Raw genomic sequence first — 22,755 nt, forward strand, 5'->3', positions numbered from 1 at the left:
TAAGAATAAAACGAAATTCTGTCCTACCGAACAATGTTAGTATTTGAATATTGTTACTGGAATGACTCCATTTATATCATGGTTACAATTATACTGTTAAGAAAGTATTGTCTTATACTTTGCCTAAAATGAGAAGGCTTCATGATACAAATCTGCTGATGGAATGTTTATTTGTGGATGGATGGATAGAATGGACTGGAGTTTGCAGGTGGGAATTGATACAGGAAAATGATCAGACCAGTACGAGTGAAATTCAAAATACAATAAAAAGCAGCCAGGGTAAATGCAGACTGAGCATTTACAGTGTTTCAAAAATAAGAGAATAAAATAATTACCATGGAAAATAAATCGCATTAGGCCTGATTATCATGAATTAGGAGTGAAATTCAAAATACATATCTGTGTGGGATTAAAACCCTGAAAGAGGACTGTTTTGCATAGCTTATTTTTCGTGCTTCCTTTCTGAAGTTCAAATGAGGCGAGTTTGGCAATGTGGTGCAGCCTTATCTTATGAAACACAGACACAACCAATGATAACAAGTCCGAATGGTGGTTGTCGATGCCAAACTGTGTTGTTCCAATTTCCCCTCTGACTTTATGCTGCTCCCTGCCTCCCCATCCACACTTCAAGATGGCGGCCGCATTTCTCGCGTCTCAGCAGCCAATGCTGCGTCTATGTATAGGATGTCTATGGGCTAGTCAGCCTCTGGTTAGCTTTCAATCAGCTCTGCTTATTGAGACGGTGGGGTTCAGGATTCAGGATTCTTCAGAACGGAACCATTTTAATCAAGGACGAGTCATCAACAGAGGGCATTGCACAATGCACACCAAAGGTAAACGGCATAAGCGCACTATATTTATTTTTCCCCATCCTCACTTTCCAAGCTGTAGAATATATTTTGGTTACAGTTGGGAACCAACTTCTGGCTCCGAACCAAACATTTGATTGAAACGCACCGTGCCGTTCAAAATAAGGTGAGCAAACTGGGGAGAAACCAGTTACGTTTTGGTGGACGAGGGCTATGAGCAGAATCTTCCCTGTATAACATTTGGCTGGACATTTGTTTAAGCTTTAAGCAACAAAACAAATCAATACCCACAACAAAATACATTAAGCTACACTTTGTAGCTTTCTGGAGCCGACATCTCATTAAAACATATCTGAACCAGCAAGTTTCTCTCAAGGATGTGTGGTCGATGGCCAGTCCAATCAGCCAGGTGAGGCTGATGAGCCGTCAATCAAACACACCTGCCCAATAATGAGGCAATCTATCCCAGGAAGGCTTCCCTATGAATTATTTTATTCATCTCTGCTTTAGAGATTCTCTGAGGACCGGGAGGGCCGGGGTTTCACCATGGGGTCCAAAAGGGTCTTCTTCCATGCAATCAGAACTGATGATAGGCTGAGGGAGGGGGAAAGATTAAGAAAAAAGCAAAGATGATGAAAGGAATAATTCAAAAAGCTTTTTGTACGAGAGCACACAGTTCTATATGCAACCTTGTGTTACTAGGATTTAAAAGCATTGGCCGGCTTCTTCTGCCTTCTCTGGTTGATCGCAGCTCAGCCAGAACTGTCCTTGTTCTTGTAATCACACACACACACACACACACACACACACACACACACACACACACACACACACACACACACACACACACACACACACTCCGTGTCTCTCTGTCGGTCTGTCTCGCCCACTCATGGTGTGCGTGTTTGTATGTGTTTGTGTGTGTGTCTCTCTCTCTTTCACATGTCTCTTTCTCTCGTTCTACCTTTATCTTGTCACTCAAAGGTACTTTGCACTTCTCTCTCTTCTCCATTCAATTCAAAGGTCTTCATGTGTATTTACAATGCCAAAGCACTTTCCCTCTGACTCTCCTACACACACAGGTTCAATTTGTATGTTTTTAAAAGTTACAACAAATCATACGCAGAACAGCTGGTTCAGGGATGATCAGTGAGCTATGTTTGTAGTCCATAGGATATAGGATATATGTTTTCTTTGTTCTCATTCAAATTAAAATCATGTAGGCCTTGTCCTCATGAACACTGTTGTGTGTTCATGGAGAAATAAATCGTCACTTGATAGGATGTCGGCGCTCGGCAGTGCCACATAGAGCTGATGCAACTCTGAATAAGCTTCTCCGCAGCTCTTCCAAATGAATCCTTATTCTTCGTCTGAAAGCAACTTACTTACTGCTGCGAAGGGCTGCTGATAAAGTGAACCTTGCAGCAGGCAGTAACAAAGAGTGTGAGAGGGATTTGAGATTGTGAAATAAGATCCTGTTATTGGCTCACTCAGAGGAAGTTGACGGTGTGCAAGGTGGGAGAATTGGGGGTCCTCTGAACAGCAACCCTGAGAACAGGCATGGGAATGCAATCCGAAAAACTATTCATGCACAGTTGCTGGAGAGAAACATAAGAAGAAAGCAAAAGAACCAGCATCATTTGGTGCATTGGTTCAAGAGACCTTCATATAATCAAGGATAGGGAGTTTCCCCCAGCCTAAAGGTTCTTGGTTCAATACCTGACAAAAAGGTGCAACCCACTTACCGCCCCGCCCTCTCATTGGTTGAACATCAACTGATACCTGGGTGAGAAAGGCACTCAGACCTGTCCATCTGAGGTGTGTCTATCGTTTATCTGGAAGAAAGGCCACGTTGCCAACCCCTAAATTGCTTCCAGAGATGACTGTGTGTGTCCAGTTGATTCCTAGAGCTACTGTGTGTGTGTGTGTGTGTGTGTGTGTGTGTGTGTGTGTGTTCCCTTAAGTGTTCAGAATAACTTTTCTGCTGTTTAATTCACAACACACACACAAACTACTGACGCACGCACGCACGCACGCGCACACACACACACACACACACACACACACACACACACACACACACACACACACACACACACACACACACACACACACACACACACAATCCTCTATTATGTGCTTCCCTTTACCTCTCCTCATTTATCAGCTGAGTTGTTCAGCCAAGCTTCCGCATAACAATGTGTCCACCCCACCTGGGTTCAAAGAGGTTACCTTCAGGTTGTGCTGAAGGCCACACATGGACAATATGGCCACCGGGCCTTTGTGGGAGGAGGAAGTCTGCATTCAGACTGATAAGGTCATGACCGTGTTTGCCATTGATGGTTCAGAACGACTCACTGGTTGTCGTCTTGTGTCGTTCTCTTTAAACATTGTGGCAGACGCCAGGGAGGAGTGAGGGGAGTAGTAGGTCTGGCAACCTGCTGGCTCAACCCCCAAGCCATATATGGGCTTCCTCCCTCTGACGAGGCAAGCCTGGGGCTCGTTAGGCAGGGGCAGAGTGGTAGATATAACAGAGTGGCGACACTTCCATTGGACTCCGTTGTAGCGCCTACTTCTGGGGTATGGAGCCTCGAATAGTTCCAAACAACCATTTTACGGCGTAGGTCGGAGATCATCCATTTCCATTGCTGGCCGTCGAGTAACTTCTGAGGTAAATTGATTAAATAGCTTCCTCTTTTGAATTGTCAACTGTGACCTCATAAAGTTGAGATTTTCATGTCATGGGACCTTTAAGAGGGCGAGCAAACGGTCGTGAAAGAAAAGGAAGTCAAGGGGAGCAGGCTACCACAAGCCTGAGTTAGGGCTAGGGCTAGGCGAGCAGGCAGGATCTGTGTGATCGCCTGGAAGCTGAGGCCGACTACAGAGATTATCTACGTTAGCTTCTGTGAACATTGTACGGCCTAGAGGGTAAGAGTGGAACTTTGGCGATTGCTTGTGTACCGACCGGTTTGTATGAGGACCCTCCCGGCGACGAGTACTTTGGATTACCCTTTGTTTCACTCTGGTGATAATTAGTTTCCCTGTAAATAAACCCTCCATTTGAACTGCTCTCTTGTGTGTTGTGTCGGTTTGTCTACTCAACTTGGTAGCGTGGAAACCCCACACCCACTGGCCCGCTACAACATGTTACGGTATTTCAAGCTTGAACATCAATTGTTTTGTTGCTTGTTATTGTCAAGCCTCCCACGTGGTCGTCAGACAAACAAGAGTCTTGCTTGATTGCTATAGTTGAAACAGTGCGTTTAATGTACTTAACTCAACAAAAAAAAAAATGCCATGCTAAAATATATATTTTGTTCACTACCTAATATTTTTTAGAACAAATCAGTCACTTCAAAATATTGCCTCATTGCTGTTTAATCTAGAAGTGAAGCAAAACGCTATTAAAAGAACATTGTATTCCCGTAGGTCCATCCAAATATTTTTGGGCTAAAGTAGGAAAAAAATCCATAGAAGGATTTATGGGATAATTATTTTAATTTTAATGAGAAATTAATTTTATTTCTCATTAATATTAGTAAAATGAATATATGAATACATTTCTATCTCTGTCTTGGATGAGCTAACTGAGGCACTGGTCTTTGGCGGTGTTTGTCACTTGTGGGGTTGAGAGTCGGGGGCTTTGTTGCCCCCACTGGGTGGTCCTGTGGTGGCCCCACCGGGTGGTCCTGTGTTGGCCCCACCGGGGGGTCCTGAAGATCTGATACCCAGCAGACTGAATAGCTTTAGCACCATCAGGTCCACAATCTCCTCCTCCTCGGATGGCTGGAGAGAGAGCGAGAGTGAGGGTGAGAGAGGGCGAGAGAGAGTTGTCAGAGATTACCCGCTCAATATGGAAAGACATGTTCATTAAACATATATTTGGCTTATTGATGATACATTTTAATTTCCTTTCCGATGCTGATATAAAAGGTAAATGGTGGTATTCACTACCACTATCGAGGCAAGTAGTATAATTCCTCTAATCGAGTCTGACATTATTCCTCAATGAAAATGTACTTGAAAATAAAAGCTACCATTGTTTCACTAACCAATACCCCACTACAATTACAGTTTTTCTCGATTGTCTACAAACAAAAAATGGAACTATGCACACAATTCTGAAAACTTGAAGCTCATGTTTCAAATACAAGACTCCAGACTGCTAAACTCTAAGCACAATTCCACTGTTATCACATTTTTGCTAAACTCTAAGCACAAATCTATTTAGCACACTTAGTTCACCTGGATCACACTGGCCTTCAAAAACAACTAATTACCAATAAGTCAGGTGAAGGTGAGAAGTGAGTTAGTGAGAAGACTTCTCACCTGTTCAAACTCAACTGGCAAAACACTTCAATTATGTGTCAGAACATAAAAGAGGACTCGGTGAGCTCTGCTGTGTTATAGATATGGTCCTTTGGCCTGATCAGGATTGGAGGTGGGATACATACTGATTTACATGTAGATCTGTTTCACCTCATTTATATATATATTTTTTTTTTGGCCTACGAAAAGCTTTTTATGGAGTCAGTTCAGTACTGTATTACATAAATATATATATTTGTTTATTACCTTTATGTACTTGTAATTGCACTGATTTCATCATTACATCCCCGAAAGACAGTCTTAACATTTTCTTACTGTAGTGTTTTTCATTTTACTTATCAGTGCAATTACTGTACTGTAATTTACCAAAATAGGTAACATTGGTGTTGCAGCATCTATAACTATAGGTGTACAGTATGACTCTGGGAAACTGGGAATGTGAGTTTAGCCCATAGGAGCTCATTGGATAGACAAATATGCATTGTATCGTATTCTGATACAATTGTGTCAATGCAATATTTATGATATATTCACAGTATTGTATTACAATATGGCAACAGTTTTTATACTATATGTACCACCTAATTGCAACTTTAAAAAATAAGGCTATTTCTAAACAATTTTATACATTGGAATATGTATCATGGCCTCATAAAGCCAAAACATATGTAATTAGTATATTTTATTTTTTTATTTTTTTTGGAATTGATCACACCAGTGTTTAATTTATGCTCTCTAAGAGATATTCATTTGATAGCTGTGTTTACTGTTTGGTGGAAAAAAAATCTGTTTTGGGAAGAATTTCTGTAGTTTTGACAAAACGATTAACTCTTCTCAGGTTTGTGTTTAGAGTTTTGAGAAATTGAGCTATAGTTTCAGAAAACGTGTTTAAAAAATTGAGAAAAACTGTAATCTTGTTTTTATGCATCTCCCCACTTAGTAATTAGAATGATTTATATTCTACGAAGAGCTCCTGAGGGCCTGAGTAGGCCACCTTGTGATGCTCTCTCTCATAGCTGAAGGCCATCAGGATGACTGAGATGAAGAGGTTCAGGACCATGTAGGTCATGAACACGGTAGAGGTCCCGATGAACAGAGAGCCCAGACAGGGACTGTGGTCCAACACCTTGGAGAAAAGTGCAGCACACAGTTACACCAAAAACATCTACAATCCATTATATTAATAACACGCTTGTTGACAAATGCGTTTGTATTTTGTGATAATAATAAATTATGAACAATCAAGCTTACTCGACATTAGATATAAAATGATACTAGCAGTAGTACTAATGTAGGAAAATATGAATAAGATGTAAACAAACCAACCTCTTTGTAGTTAAAGATGCCCAGCTGCAAACTGATCAAGGTTGACACGCTGTCCCACAGAGTCATATAAGAGGAAAGCTGCCAGCCAAACAACAGGTTGCCCTGGAAACCACATCAAGACAAATTAGAGAGAGCGACAGCGACAGCGCAAGAGAGGGAGAGAAAAACAAATGTCTGTGAGGTAGTGGTAGCAGTTCTAATTTAGTGCTATGGACAGTAAGGTATTCTGAATGATTGTAAGTAAGTGCTAATGTCTGCAAGAAAGTGTAGATTACTGTTAGGTAGAGTTACTGACTATAAAGCAGTGGTAGTGTCTGTAAGGTAGCGTTAAAGACTGAAAGGTAGCGGTGAAAACTGTCACGTAGTGGTAATGACTCACGCAGACGGAGTAGGCGACGATCATGATGGTCATGACGATCAGGAAGCCGGAGATGTCGCCCCAGGCGCGGTGCAGCGTGGCCGCGATCATGTGCAGCTTGGGGTTGAGACGCAGCAGGTGCCACAGCTTGATGGTGGCCAGCAGCACCACGAAGGCTATCAGGTGGCCCAGGGCCGCGTCCGCCGTGGCTGTCTCGTGGAAGTTGGCGAAGCTATTCACACAGTGATTACGCCGCAGTGGTGACCCCACGGCATAGGAGAACATGGGATGTGGGTTAACAATAGGATGGATGCTTCTCGTTCACTTCTCTACTCATTTTCTCTATAGCGCCTGACAGTAAGTTCGGATACATGTGATTAAGGAGCAGGGAGGGGCTAGGCGTATTGCTACAGGAGGCCTACAGATATTCAACGGACATTGGGGGTTTGAAACAAGCTTTTTGGCGGAGAGTAAAATACCCTAACCTAGATTGTGCTTTAACAAGCTGTTAAAGAACAAATACGTCAGATTTGAAAGAATGTATGGAAAAACGGAATTGAACATGATGTTCCATGATTTCTTATATTTTTTATGGTGCTTTGCTCCGTTGCTGAGTCATTTTCCAACTCAGTAAGGCTGAGGATAGACAGGCTAAATGAACGATTATGCACTTTGCACAGAGACTTGGAAGCTAAGGTCCACCTCATTGCAGTGGAGAGATCTTAAAAAAAAAAAAAAGAAAAGAAACTTAATTCCTAATCACCAGTGAGCTAATTGTCAGTTAGGTCTCTATGATGTGTGACTTCTGTCACACTGTTCCGGCGCTGTCCCTCTGAATTAAAAGTCCAATTGTCGACCCTTGAAACACCCCCATATCATGGGCCCCGCAAAGTGTCTTGGTCCCTGTCAGACCCTAGCCACCTGGCTTACTGTCTTCCGTTTAGTAAGGTCCTCCTTTGCTATCCCATCCTATCTTATACTAAATGAGTCATTGCATGATTTCTGGTCTGTATCGATGCTAGCTCAGCTAGCCTAGCATCGTCCACACAGTCCACTTAAGAAACACAATCTCAAACTTCCTTAGAGAACTCTATGGTGACATTAGAAGCAAAATGCTGTGAAAGGCCAAACGGCAGCTTAGATATCAGATAGTGTAGTTACGGACACTATACCATGTATACAGTTTATGTAGAACAAGGCATGAATCTTGTAGCAGCAATAAAACCCCCAATAAAACCTTCAAAGGGAAGAAATAACGCATGTTTTTCATTCCTTGACGCTTCATATCCGCGAAGGTAGGTCTCTTTGTTCTGTGCTCTTGCTTAAGGCACACAAGGTACGCTGTCAGGAGCCAAACAATTTGGCCTCTGATTTGTTTGGAGGTGTCAGCAACAATAACTCAATATATTCAATCTCATATCCCAAGCGTTTTCTTTGACGGTTCGAATAGGGAGGAACAATGGGACGAAAATTCGACTTGACTTTGGCATCGCAGTTGATATACAGGACCATTACATGACTGTTTTCCTTTTGCCTTTGTCTGCACTTTTTTGTGCTCAGGTTAATAAAAAGGCTCTTAGGGTGATTTCGCTTCCCCGCAGCTATAAAAATCGTAAACTACCCTATTTTGTGAGAAATATTAGGTTGCTACAATAATCCTAATCATTTCCACTCTGTTAAGTTGAACCGTGAACCAAACTGACACAGAACATTCTGTGGGGCAAACTTTTTACTTTCAAACTTTATCCTTATCCCCTAGTTGGTTAAACTACATGTTTGTGGTCTTTTGGGATTACAAAGCTCGAGCCATCTCCAGCTTTCACGCTACACAGTTAGTACAGTGCAGAGTGCACAGAAGCAGAAGTGAGCCTCACAGCTGCTTGTGGTGGTGGTAGTAGTCCATGTCGCGGTTCCCCACCAGCGTCCTGAAGATGAACATGAAGAGGGCGGCCCAGCTCAGCAGGATGATACAGAGCTCCAGCAGGTTCCACTTGCACCGGAAGTACGCTCCTCTCTGCGCCTTCATCCTCTTACCCTGCCAGGGGTGCCAGGAAGGAGAGAGGGAGTAGAGGTTGAAGGGAAATGAGGACCACAGGAGAGAGGGGGGGGGGGGGGTGGGTGAGGGGAGAGGAGGAGGAGATGAAGGGGAGGAGGAGGAGATGAAGGGAAGAAGAGGATGAGGAGGAGGAGAAAATGACAGGAGAGGGGGAAGAGATGAGGGGAGTGGAGGAGAAGAAGGGAAAGGAGGAGGAGATGAAGGTAAGACGACGATGAGGAGGTGTAGGAGATGGAAGCAGAAGTTGTTAAAATTGTTATCGTGGCTACTTATCCTTTTGAGACCATCCAGATTATAAAGTGGCCTTTAGCAGTGAATATGAGTCTGGCCTTGGTTGAACATCGCTTTATCTCTAATGTGTCCAGACTTTATAAAACTCAAATAAAAAGATATAGAAAACCGACAATTAGAGGGACGCCCTTGCTTCCTACGTTCTTGAAGAATCTTTCTGGAAGTAAGGCAAAAGCACATTCTCCGGAGGCCCTTTGATGTCATGACGAAGGTACGCCGACGCTGTGGAGGAACGCTAATGCCACGGAGTGTGTGGATGTAAGGAGCTCTGTCAGGGGAGCGAGTTTTGTTGCTGGCTGCGTCAGAGATAGGGTGCAGCTTCTTGGACACTGGGAATAATGCAACAAAGTTTGTCGCACTTCAAATTCATGTCACTCATCACACATCATACTCAAATATGGACTTGTTACATTTTCAATGTTGTTGCGAGAATTTGAGGGGATCAGGGGGTTCACATAAACATCAAGATGGAAGGAAGGAAGAAGAGGACTACTCTAGCTTATCTGTAGGTTAATGTAGTCGAAGATGAACAGGGAGTAGAAGACTACTCTAGGTGACCCAGAGGTACATGTAGTAGAAGATGAACAGGAAGTAGAGGACTACTCTAGCTTACCTGTAGGTACATGTAGTAGAAGATGAACAGGAAGTAGAAGACTTCAATGGTCATGATGAAGAACGGAAGGCCCCCGGGGGATTGGTACAGGCGGAGGTTCTGCAGATCACTGCGGAACTCAAACACCCCTAGAGGAAGAAAACAACAGCTGGTCACAGGCTTATTCAAATGAGAACCAAACCTTTTGTTCCTGACAAACCCAGGCAACAGATGTCAAGCGTTTGCTCTGGTGTTTAGTTAAAGAAGTCTACTATGCATAGAACTAAAAAAAACAACCCGAGGCCTGACTCTCTGGTCTCACCTATCGCTGTGGTCTCCAGGATTAGAGTGACGATGCAGAAGAGGTTCACGTTGGCGTTGTACACGGTAAACTCCACGAACACCGCCCTTGTGTACGTGTCCATCCAGGTGTTGCTGTACAGGTACTCAAGAACCCTGTTGACAAACACCAAAAGTGAAGTACATTTTATTTATTCATCACGGCTAAAGTCTCAAGGGGCTTCAAAGCCACATCTCGCAACCTCTTCATAACCCTAATGATGAAATGAAGGGAAATACCAATTTGTGGTTGCTGTTTTTGCTTCCAGTTTCCGGCTAATTAATGAGCAACTACTTTGGCCCCGCACATCATTTAATTTTGAAACATGGAAAGAAACACGTGTCAGAAGCAACCTTCAGTTATTTTTCAAAGGACCCTGTAGAGAGAAAGCTTTGAGTTTGTTGAAACAGAACATCACTACGCATTCCTTTCTGTTCCCCCCCACCTATAAGCAGTGTTCTATCTTCGTGAGCAGGCAGGGAGCCTTCTTCATGCGACACCCCGTTAAATCTTGTAGTCTACGGTAGTTAGGATCTTATCCCACTGGCCAGTGTACCTGCTGGCATTGATTCGGTCTGGTCCAAGGTCTGCCGCAAAGCCCCCTGCCCGATAAAAGGCAGATTTTCCCCAGATAGTGTTGCTCCGGAGTTGCTCCTGGTTCTGGTATGTCCAGGCAGTGGCCTGGGTGTTAGGGGAAATGACCCACCAGTTGATAGACCTGCTACACAAAGGGCTGTCAGGCAGTTGGTGTGTGAGTGTGCGTGCAGAACAAGATTGGAGGGCATGATAATGCAGTGGTGATGATGTTTGACTCCCAACCTGGAAGTTACTTGGTTCAATCTCCATTGCCCTCATCACAAACCAACTAGATACTGCAGAACGGTAGTAAAATGGATTAAAGATGTACCCATCTGTGCCTGACACAACTGCAGAAGATTTATGTTGTTTTCTTTCTGTAAGGCGGGCAGAATATACTCTGGCCTTTCCGTGTTTCTGCACATTTCTCATATTCTCTTGTGTGATCTTGCTCCTTGTTCTCTTATCTCATTCAGGGTAACCCCCCCCCCCCCCACACCTGGCCGTCAGACGCGTTGTCTCCCGTTGCCCTCTCCCTCCAGCCGGGGTGGTAGGAGCCCATGGCCTCCGCGTCCCAGGAGTACGGAGCGTGGCAGTCCCCCACCAGCCGGTCCATGGGCCGCGCCGCGTGGCAGGCGCTCTGGCTGACACGCACCTGCCGGATCCGAGCGGAGCCCACCAGCTTGGAGTTGCCGTCGGTGATGAAGCCTGGGACACGAGGAGCGCGGAGACAATGCATTCAAAGAAGATTAGTCACAATAGCGGTGGAGTCGAGAGTGCAGCCCCGCTGCTCCGCCAAGTTTTTTCTTGTCTTATTCTTCGTTTATAATGATGATCGCTTTCCAATATATGCATATCTTTTTTAACATGGTTAGTTATAGTTTTTTTTTCTATTAACCTCGTATTACTCTACTTGTGGCTCACTGGTACTCGTTTGTACTGTTTAGGAAGAATGAAATTCAAGCATTTCATTGGTCGCTGCTTGATTCATGCAGTTATGAATACATTTTACTAACATACTATCCAAAGTTTTTTTGTGACTTTTTACCAGAGTGGCGTCCGAAGAGGTTGTTGAGGAGGGTTCCACTGGCCCAGGAGAAGACCTTGCTGTAGTTCATGCTGCTAGAGGTGTCTTTGCTGAAGCTCCTACGGATGTGCTTACTGAGGTAGAACGCGTTGGGGTCTCTCTGACTGTACGCCACCAGCAGCAACATCCACATGAAGCCCACGTAGGCTGGGGGATCAAAAACACTAACAGTACTGCACCCAGTACCGCAGGAAGTAGGGGTGCTGGGGGGTGCTGCAGCACCCCCTGTCTGAGGCCCTGTCTTATCACAGAAAACGATCATTTCTAAAAACTGGAGATTTCTGAAAACGCCGGTTATGTGTTGTCGTGTCAACGGGGAGAAACGGGATTTTAGGTTCTGAAGAGTCACATTATGCACCAGGAAATGCTTAACATCATGTGAGCGCCCGCTGTACCGAATTGGTCCAAATATAAACACAAACCCCATTGTAAGACGACCTATATTTGGAAAAAAGATTTGAAGACATTTTGAGACGCAGCATTTATTTAATGCTCATATGACCTAGTGCTGAAAAAAAGTTAGGTGAAAAAGTGTGAGGGGAGCGGTGGTGCGCTAAACTTGTTCTGTGAGCAGCTGGATGTGAACCATGGTGTGAACACAACGATCGATTTTCGACTGTGCACGCATGCACTGGTGTAATTGAGCTGCGCTGCTATATATCTTTTTTATCAATGTAGCGAGTTGCGAGTCTATTGCAGGCTTTTTCCAGCACCCCCTGTGAGAATACGTTCCCGCGGCTATGACTGCACCTAGCTAGTAATTATGTCATCGCATACATACATGGCTTGTCAAAACCCCCCATGCTTCACATATTGTGTGTGTGTGTGTGTGTGTGTGTGTGTGTGTGTGTGTGTGTGTGTGTGTGTGTGTGTGTGTGTGTGTGTGTGTGTGTGTGTGTGTGCGTGTGTGTGAGTCACATATCTAATGAGGCAGCGTTACAAGGAGCAATTAATCTAGCAGGCATAGTTCCTGCTTTCATAAATACAAAAGAATCCAAGAAAATATTAATGGAACTTTACCATAAGACCAAGGGCTTTTCCTTTCATCAATACCTTTCAATACTATTCCTATTCCGGCCACCATAGATCACGCTGTGCATTGTGAAACAGACGAAGGACCCACACATAAATGTTTTACGATCCACATACTGAGGATCTCCTTGATGAGAGCGAAAGCTTTCTGCTCCTTGACTCGGTTCCTCCTCATCTGCTCCATGTCCACCGGGGGAGGGGGCCGGTAGAGCTGGCTGTCCCTGCAGACGGGCTGCCCGAGCTGGGCTTCTACCGGCCGAGAGACCCCGGGGTGTCCGGAACGTGGGTGTTTGTTGGTTCATTATGATGTAGATGTTAAGAGAGGGGGAGATGGGAAGAGGGGAAATTAAAGGGATGGAGAGAGAATGATATTGAATTGTGAGCAAGAGGGAGCGATAATAACAATGTATATATGTTTACTCTTCATGCAAACAGAGAGAGAGAGCGAGAGAGAGAGAGAGAGAGAGAGAGAGAGAGGAGAAATAATTTGATATATTGTCTATCATGAAAAACGTGATTATTCACACCAATGAGAAACAAGACTACCCACATTCAAACTAAATGGAAATACTTACTTTGTTTTGACCATTTATTCAATCAGAAGAAGCTTTTAACCAAAGTGTTGTGGGCCTGAATCCCCCTCGAAATCCTTAACAACTATATGAAGTCCTTGTCATCAATGGGACCCATGCGTTTCGCTCGCTGCTTTCGCATTGCTGAGTGATAAATATAATTGCCCACTTTCCTCTGAGGCTTAGAGCTACAGATTGTATGGTTTCTTTGCAACCACTTTAGGTTGCAAGTTGCAACGCACTGCCTACTACGAGGTCTCAATAAAAGGGCAGTGCAGTGTCACGGCCTCTCCCACCGGATCCTAGCTGCCACTTGTTTTCTCTGTTAGTCTTGTCCGTCTCTGTCGTGTTCTGTCTCATGTACGGGGGCGTGGCCTGCTGAACTCCCCAACCCAGCCACGGTGATCACCCGCACCTGACCATCATCACCAATCACGTCCACCTGGATATCTTCCCCATCATTCAACCATTCGTCGCCAGATCGTCAGCTATACTTACCTGGTTAAGTTAACCTCCGACCTCTCTAGCCCTTTCTAGTTATTCTCATTATTCTCGTTCGAGTCGCCATTCCTGATCCTGTTGTCTCCCTCCTCAGTCATCGTTGTCACGTCCACCACTCGACTCCCCTCTCCTGCCGGAATACCAGTTCCTCCGAACCGTCGAGGGTGACTATCTGTCCGGCAATCTACCCAACCCACCAACTCCGGATCGCCACGACCATTCTCATTCTCTGCTCTGTGTAGCAATAAACTGTTTAATTGCTACCAACCTCGTCCTGTCGTCATTTGTGCCGTGCGTTTGGGTTCACCCCGTCTTGAGCCGTAACATGCAGTGCTTCTCCCATTTGACATCCAGCTGAAGAACTCTTTGTGATCTACACCATGCATAGTAGTCAACAGTAGTGTGTGTGTGTGTGTGTGTGTGTGTGTGTGTGTGTGTGTGTGTCTCAACATTTATGATAATCACTTCTTTCATAAACTAATTTATTATTCCACTATGTATTGATGGAAATGTACCTGAATTGGTTGGTTTGTGAAACTGCACGTTTTTGTGGTCTTCCTCGTCCAACTTCTTAAATACGAGTGCAAAGAAGATGGCAAGCCCCAGCACCTGTCATCAGACACACAACATATACATGAGAGAGAGAGAGAGAGTCTTGTTAGAGATCTATCTGTAAAGAGAGACAGGGGTCCATGGAGGGAAAGAGCGTGGGATAACAATAGGATATCTGCCTTTCGTTGCCTGAAGGGAAACGTATCTTATTTACACACATCCTCTCAACCCTATGTGTGGATGTACTGTGAGGGAGACAATCCTTTGGAACACAGCCCCTATTTTCTGCATAATGAAAGGCTTTATGAAACATAATTGCACCAAATTGTATAAAAACCTCATGAATCGTGCTTCCATCCATATATCGATCCATACAACCATACAAACAAAAACTAAAGCAAGGATGTGCATGTGCTTCTGAGATAGAATAACTGGATGTTGTTTTTCTATAGGGACATGTTTACTTTACTTATTTTTGTTTGTCTTATCTTTGTGTATCTGTCTTATCTTTGTGTATCTTTGTATGGTGTCCTTGAGTGCAGAGAAAGGCGCCTTCGAAATAAATGTATTATCATTGTTTCTATTATTATTCCCCCCCCCCCCCCCCCCTCCCCCGCATCACCTTGAGCGGCTGGATGACGAGGAGGCTCTCGAAGAAGGACACGGCCATGGAGATGAGCCAGCTGATGGACAGCTGCTTGCCGAACTTCAGGCCGTACAGCATGGTGAAGAAGCCCGCCACCACGCTGGTGGCCAGCACCAGGAGCCAGCCCAGGAACACAAACCACCACGGGAGACCACCTCCTCGGCAGCCGCCGCCGCAGCAGCTCCTCTTCCCCTTCCCCTTCCCCACCTCGGGGCGGAGGGGGTCGGGCCTGCGAGGTGGTGAGAGTGGATCACTTTAGGCTTCTTTCCTCTGGTGGGGGTTCACAGAGGGACAGTCAGACTGGAGGACGTTGGAATACTTTTCAATGGCATTCCCATATCTACATTTAAAGTGAGAGTAGGCGATTTGGAGGAGCCGGCAAGTGTAAGCACAGTTTTGAGGGTGTCCACCTGTGAAACGCCTACCCCTTCCTTTAGGCCACCCTCCGAAGCCACTCCCCCAAAACACGTGACGGTTGCCGATTGGACGACCTTGGTAGCCAGGTTGTCCAATCAATTCATGAGGGCCGAATGAAATGATTGGACGACTTATTACAGGTCTGCGCCAGCCCCAGATAACTCTTAACTCTTAAACATAACTCCTAAACAAATTTTGAAGTGGTCTGCTTTAAACGGGGCTGTCCATGTGAGCCAACGGTCCTCACCTCTGGGTCAACGTGTCCAGGTTTCCGTCCTGGACCTTGGCCATCTGGTCTCGTAGGAGTTCTTTAATGGTGTGGATGTGCTCTAGGGCCCGACGGTGGGCGTTCTGCTCGGGGTAGTGGTGCGGGTCCAGCTGCCCCAGCCTCTGCTCCATGTAGCCCATCTGTCTGTGCAGGTGCAGGGTCTTAGCCCGGTGGATCGGCGCGCTCTCGTTGGTAATGGTCTGTGGTGGTACGCCATCGCCGCTGCCGCCCGCTGGGGAAGAATTTATTTTTCACTTATTTTGTTTAACTTCTACATTGATATTTGTGTGTCAGTATATATATATATATGTATTTCTATCCATCGACCCATCTATCTCTATAGGTCCCTTCATTCCGCCATCCGTTCTTCAGTCTATCCAACCATATCTTTCTATCCATCCATATCCATCTATCTATCCATCCATCCATCTCTCTATCTATTTACCCTTCTCTATCTATCTATCTGTCTGTCTGTCTGTCTGTCTGTCTGTCTGTCTGTCTGTGTCTGTCTGTCTGTCTGTCTGTCTGTCTGTCTGTCTGTCTGTCTGTCTGTCTGTCTGTCTGTCTGTCTGTCTGTCTGTCTGTCTGTCTGTCTGTCTGTCTGTCTGTCTGTCTGTCTACCCATCTCTATCTATCCATCGATCTACCCATCTCTAGCTATCTATCCATATATCTATCCATATCTATTCGTCCATCCATCTATCTATCCACATCTATCTAGCTATCTAGACGTATCATTATATCTCCCTGTTTATATATATCTATCGGACATCTCTATGCTACCAGGCAAGGCCGGTTGGTGGATTGTGTTCAGGCAACAAAGGGACGCCCCACCTTGTATGGGCGGATCTATTTCAAGGTGCTGAGGGTCTTTGGTGCCATCCCTGTCTGCACCCTTTTCCAAATGCTCTCGGACGATGGCCTCCACCACAGAGAGCACGGCATTGACATCCTCTCTCCCTGCCGACTCAAGCTCCTTCTCTGACACAGGGGAACTGCTCTTCAGGGTCTTGGATAACGAACATGCTGTCTTTTTGATGTCCTGTGGAGGCAAATGAGTGTTATCACACCATGTGTAAAGATATAAGATACGATCACACTTTAAGGTTCCCACAAGGGAAATCAAGGTGCCACATTTTTAGGGAGAACGGACAGAAGTGAATTTGAAAATAATAGAGAAATACAATGAGCTTTCATAGATAGATTCTGAGATTCATCCTTGGATCTTTTCTGGAGATGCTTTCAGTAATAGAAACATAATTGCTTTTCATTGTCGGAAATCTGACATCATCCTCTACGATCACTCACCAGGAAATGAAACACTTTCAAACTCTAATAAGGCCAACCCCAAAAGGGTTTGTAAAGTTTGCAGCCACCCTGAGGCGGAGCTCTAACTCTACCTTGACAGCAGCCTCCAATTTGCGATCACAGGCTTCAGCCGGTTGAGGCCGTGAGGTGTAGTGGTCCTGTGTCAGCGTTGACTTGGGGCCCCGGGTGTCCGGTTTGGCCTTAGGCTGTTTGAGGCTCATCTTTCTCTCCCTGGGGCGAGTGTAGCGGAAGATGCTGACGATGACAATGTTGACAGGAAACACCATGAGGGAACTCTGCATCCCAATCATGAACTGCTGCCAGGTGAACTCAATGGTACCTAGAGGGAGGGAGGGAGGGGGGGAGAGAGAGAGAGAGAGAGAGAGAGAGAGAGAGAGAGAGAGAGAGAGAGAGAGAGAGAGAGAGAGAGAGAGAGAGAGAGAGAGAGAGAGAGAGAGAGACTGTGTTTGTGTGGGTTTGTTAATGAGTGATAATAATTGTCCAAACATTTGTCTTTGGCTTCAACGGTGTTGGTTAAAACACTTCCCAAAAAATCACAATGTGTACGATGGTTCCAGTGTGAACAGCGTGTACGATGGTTCCAGTGTGAACAGTGTGTACAATGGTTCCAGTGTGTACGATGGTTCCGGTGTGAACAGAGGGTACGATGGTTCCAGTGTGAACAGTGGGTACGATGGTTCCAATGTGAACAGTGGGTACGATGGTTCCAATGTGAACAATGTGGACAATGGTTCCAGTGTGGAAAGTGTGTACAATGTGTGTGTCTGTGTGTGTGTCTGTGTGTGGGTTATGTCCTTGCACGGCATGATACAAGTGTGTGTTTATGTGCGTGCTTGCGTGCGTGCGTGGTTGTGTGACTTGTGTGCGAGACCACACACAGCCTGAGGTGAGCTTGTGTGTGCTGGTCCGTGCGGCCCACCTATATCCATGACCTGCTCCGAGGGGTCCTGGGGTACCCCGTAGAACAAGATGCTGGTGAGCATGGTGCACATCAGCAGGGAGAAGCAGCAGGAGACCCTCTGCACGCGGGTGAACGGGCTGCTGGCGGGGCAGCTCAGCACCGAGAACCAGAGGTGGCCGTCGCTGAAGCCTGAGAGCGTCTTGCTGTAGAACAGATTACTGGAGGGGGGGGAAATAGCATTTATATAACGGAATAGAGATACCAAGTCAGTCAAGTGGCAATCTCAAAGATTTCCAAGGATTTTCCGGCAAATCGTCAATGATCAGTTACGCAACCCTCTGTGGCGCACAAGGGAACACGAGGGTGATTGGGCCATATGGCCAACTGATGAAAGCCTTGACATTAAGTAAGGATGCTTTTAAGAAGTGTCATGTTCTTGACATGAGTGTTAAGTATAGGGTGTTGATTGCAAATCCCCCCACCCCCCCTAACCCTAACCCCCCCCCCTTGCATTAGACCCCAAGTGGCGCGTTTCTAGTGACGTGTTTTCCACAACCCAGCAATTCTGCCTGAGAGGGTACGGCACCGCTAACACCTCACCGCTAACCCCTCACCTACATTTGGTTTTCTTTCTAATTTGTTGCTATAACCTTTTGGCTCGACACTTCCCGTTCTCGCTGTAACCATTTAAGCTGATATATTTCTGTCCATTATGAAAGTCTATCTATATTGACGCATCATTTATATGTAAAGATAAGTGATTTCACACTTTTTTTTTTATAAAAGTGCATCCAAGACGCCACAGGGCTGAGTGGTTTTGAGTGCCTCCGACCCAACCATGAGAGAATCACAGTCTCTGATTGACAGAAGGAATTGGGGGCCAGTGTGCTCGTTTATCCAGCAGAAATTATTGGCTTGCCGATCTAATCACCCATGTTCACAAGGCAGCGACAGGGCAGAACTTGAAATAGAAAAAAATTGGAGACTGTAACGCATAACATATAAAGGGTTTCCAATGCGCTTTCATACATATCAAGGGGAACTTGACTGATTCATTTTTCTTTCATGTTCAAATACTTGTAGTGTGTTTTAATGATTGATCAGAGTCCTGGTTATTATCAGTCCCTGGTCTCTGGTCACCACCAAAAACTGTCTCAGTATAAAAATTGCTTTTATCTTCAATTGCAGTTCAAAATTAGTGCATTTGAAGTATCGCCTTTCAATTACTGCCATTGTCTCCTTTATCTGGCAGGATAAATTCTGGTGTGTATATGTGTGTGTGTGCGCAACCACACACATTTGGTTTCTGACCTCAGGAGTCTATCCGCTATCTCATACCTGAATCCCTTTAAGTCCATCTCCGTGGCAACAGGGAACACCATATCTAGGATGCAATCTCCCACATCTTCAGCGAGCCAGCAGTTACAAAGGAAATACCACTTCCGCTCTGTCTGCAGGTCCTTCACCACCACCTTGTTCACGTACCTGAGAGAGAAACACCCCCCGCATTAGTGGCAATCAGCAGGAGGCAGAATATATCTTAATTAACACTTTTTAACCCTAAATGACTTTCCTAAAATGTTTTCATTGCTTGAGTCGTTTTTTTGCGTCGATTTATTTGAATGTGTTTTATCGGATGATTTTTATTTGTAGCTGTTAATTATTTAGCTTTTTAGATTTTTAAGGTAATTTAAAGCTGCACAAATTCCTGCATAAAATCAATGTTAAAACATATTAATGCTCATTAAGACAGAAACCTTCTGTTTTAAAGGTTCATAATCAATCCTCCAATTTTTCATCATTTTTACCGTAAATCATCTTTATGCAGCAGTATATAAACCAAACCATCAGTTTGGCCATCAGTGGCTTTCGAAGAGAAGATAAGATGGTAGTAAAAAGATGAAAATATGAAACAAGTAAACAAGAGTGGAAGGCTCATTAATCACACAGATAGTTTTTTGCTGACCTCGCCAAACTTGGCTACTCTGCAAATTCACACACATTTCATTTGCATTAATGTGTGCTAATTATAAGTAAAAAGTCTAACTTAATCTCCTGCGGGAATCAAAGTCTAAGATCTCAAAGATCTCCAAAAAGTGTCAGTTAAGTCCATATCTAATGCTGAATGAGGTTAACCAATTGGGATTGAGCCTATGGCCCACTGATGAAAGCCCTTGCATTTGCATCTAAATGGCCAGCAGCACTCCGCCAACGCCAGAGAGGGGATATGCATTAACTCTTCCACTCACTTATGTGAGTCACAGTGTTTTTTTTGCCAAAGAGATCGAAACAGAGATCTTCTAAATTGCCACTTTAAAAGACACACTGGGATCAGAGACACAAGTCATGCCTTTTAGTCGGCCAAAAAAATTAAAAAACTGTGTGCTACTACCGCACACCTAACCCATTACATAAAATACTGGACCAGGCCTTAACAGACCAGGGAGTTTCCTACCAGCCCGGATCCGAGCCGGAGTTGTCGTGCCACAGCCTGATACTCTGCAGGTGGCCCAGGGAGAAGGGTGTGGTCAGCAAGAACAGATCCACCCCACCTCGTTCAAACACCGGCTTCCCCCTGGCGCTCAGGTGGTGGGGCTCGCTGTCTCCGTCCGAGCCCTCCATAGTTATGGTCACCTGGGACACAACACAAGAATAGAATCATAGATGGATTTATTGGAGATAGTACAGGTGCAAATATGCAATATTACACAATTTGATATGCAGAATTAAACAAGGTGTGGAGGATGGTTATTATTAGATTAATCTGTGTTCGGAATTGCTTTTGAAATCTTTATTGTGCAGTGTTTTTGTTGTTTTACATGTAGAGCAAACTATATAACGGAAAAGTAATACATAGGATGTATATCTTAAAGGCCAATTATTAGCATAATATAGGCCTGCTACATGTGTAATATTCTGTTATATCCTAAATATCAACAAATGTAGTGTAGTGGTGAAAGTTGGTGCATTGGTGTGATTGAGATGGCTTTATAAAGTAGAAGTTCTGCAGTGGAGTGCTCAATGTAGAATATGTCAGACGTTTTCCTCTCCAATAAAAGAGAAGAGAGTTGCTGTTTACATTATAAAAGACATAAAAAATATATGTTGCATTTCCAATTGAACCATTCCAGCATTGCAGAATTTCCACTTGTTTAAATGGAGGAAAGGTCGGACATGGATGAGTAGAATTGATCCTACACGGTTTGATTTATGGGAGCTGGAGACCTCGGGAAGATGCCGGAATGATGCAATCAATCTCTGAAGAGATCCAGAACCGTAACGCATAATCCTACCCACTAACATTATGCTCCCTTTCACAAAAACAGTTTTCTCGGAAATTAGTATGACTCGTCTTGGATTTTTAAAAACCAGCCAATCACTCCGTGACCAAACGATGTTCAAAGGGTGATGACTGGCCTTCTCTGGAGGATTCATTTGTGTCGATTGTCAGTGATCCACCAGAAAGAATATCGCATAATCAAGAGGATACTCCTTCAGCCCGATCGTTTTTGACTGATCATCTCCCAATTGTTATATAACTGTTGCTATTTTATAGCAGGAACAATCTTTGAAACACAAAATAACACAGCGCCTGTCCAAGCTCTCAACTTTAGTTTTTGATAGCATTGGACTTAATGGCATCTAGCCCAGTTTTGTTGTGGTTCTGCGTCGCAACATGTAGTTATATTTTAGATACATGTAGTTATATTTTAGATACATGTAGTTATATTTTAGATACATGTAGTTATATTTTAGATACATGTCGTTATATTTTAGATAGAGGTGCAGGTGAGCTGTTGCTTCTGTCACTTCTCACTACACTGGTGACGTAGAGACCCACTGCGGTGACGTAGGGACCCACCGCAGTGACGTAGGGACCCACCGCGGTGACGTAGAGACCCACCGCGGTGACGTAGAGACCCACCGCGGTGACGTAGGGACCCACCGCGGTGACGTAGAGACCCACCGCGGTGACGTAGGGACCCACCGCGGTGAAGTAGGGACCCACCGCGGTGACGTAGAGACCCACCGCGGTGACGTAGGGACCCACCGCGGTGACGTAGGGACCCACCGCGGTGACGTAGAGACCCACCGCGGTGACGTAGAGACCCACCGCGGTGACGTAGAGACCGCGGTGGGTCTCTACGTCACCGCGGTGGGTCCCTACGTCACCGCGGTGACGTAGGGACCCACGGTGGCCGTTACCTGAGAGGAGGTGGAGGCTCCTCGCCGGTGTCCCGTGCTGACGCTCAGGAGGTAGCGGTAGTCCTCCAGGGGGTCGTTGTCCTCGAGAACCGTCACCTTCAGCTGAGGCCCATCCCCAAGCACAACCACAGGTTACACTTTGTGTGCGTGCGTTCGTTTGTGCTTGCGTGCGTGTGCGTGAAGTGTTTGTGTGTGTGTTTGTGTGTGCTATAGTGAAGGTTAAAGTTTATTCATCATATGTACATCAGTCAACATCATTAATGGCCATGAAAGGCTTGGATTTGAGACACCCCTGACCGGTAACAAATAACAGTGTAGAGATAAAATACAGAGAAGAGATAACAACGCACGATAAGAATGCAAAACAAAGAAATGTGTGTGGGCGCGTGATTGCATTTCTGTGTGTGTGTGTGTGTGTGTGTGTGTGTGTGTGTGTGTGTGTGTGTGTGTGTGTGTGTGTGTGTGTGTGTGTGTGTGTCTGTGTGTGTGTGTATTTGTGTGTCTGTGTGTTCGTGTTCGTGTGTGTGTGTGTGTGTGTGTGTATTTGTGTGTGTGTGTGTTCGTTTG

General features: G+C 45.0%; 1 protein-coding gene across 1 annotated transcript in view; it reads right to left on the reverse strand.

The window, feature by feature from the left end:
- Positions 1-4,333: 4,333 nt before the first annotated feature.
- LOC132448315 (polycystin-1-like protein 2) overlaps positions 4,334-22,755 on the reverse strand; it is a 37,854-nt gene continuing 19,432 nt past the window's right edge. Inside the window, exons 24-43 of the mRNA XM_060039479.1 lie at positions 22,189-22,290; positions 20,438-20,616; positions 19,321-19,467; positions 18,001-18,200; positions 17,153-17,400; positions 16,587-16,794; positions 15,732-15,984; positions 15,044-15,296; positions 14,385-14,478; positions 12,914-13,045; positions 11,726-11,911; positions 11,177-11,385; positions 10,658-10,782; positions 10,084-10,217; positions 9,783-9,910; positions 8,697-8,857; positions 6,844-7,054; positions 6,465-6,566; positions 6,133-6,264; positions 4,334-4,595 (exon numbers count right to left, since the gene is read on the reverse strand). Coding sequence (XP_059895462.1) covers positions 4,425-4,595; positions 6,133-6,264; positions 6,465-6,566; positions 6,844-7,054; positions 8,697-8,857; positions 9,783-9,910; positions 10,084-10,217; positions 10,658-10,782; positions 11,177-11,385; positions 11,726-11,911; positions 12,914-13,045; positions 14,385-14,478; positions 15,044-15,296; positions 15,732-15,984; positions 16,587-16,794; positions 17,153-17,400; positions 18,001-18,200; positions 19,321-19,467; positions 20,438-20,616; positions 22,189-22,290 — 3,375 coding nt within the window. The 3' untranslated portion in view covers positions 4,334-4,424. The remainder of the gene's footprint in view (positions 4,596-6,132; positions 6,265-6,464; positions 6,567-6,843; positions 7,055-8,696; positions 8,858-9,782; positions 9,911-10,083; positions 10,218-10,657; positions 10,783-11,176; positions 11,386-11,725; positions 11,912-12,913; positions 13,046-14,384; positions 14,479-15,043; positions 15,297-15,731; positions 15,985-16,586; positions 16,795-17,152; positions 17,401-18,000; positions 18,201-19,320; positions 19,468-20,437; positions 20,617-22,188; positions 22,291-22,755) is intronic.

The sequence above is a fragment of the Gadus macrocephalus genome, chromosome 20 (assembly GCF_031168955.1).
Source record: "Gadus macrocephalus chromosome 20, ASM3116895v1".
NCBI classification, from domain to species: Eukaryota; Metazoa; Chordata; class Actinopteri; order Gadiformes; family Gadidae; genus Gadus; species Gadus macrocephalus.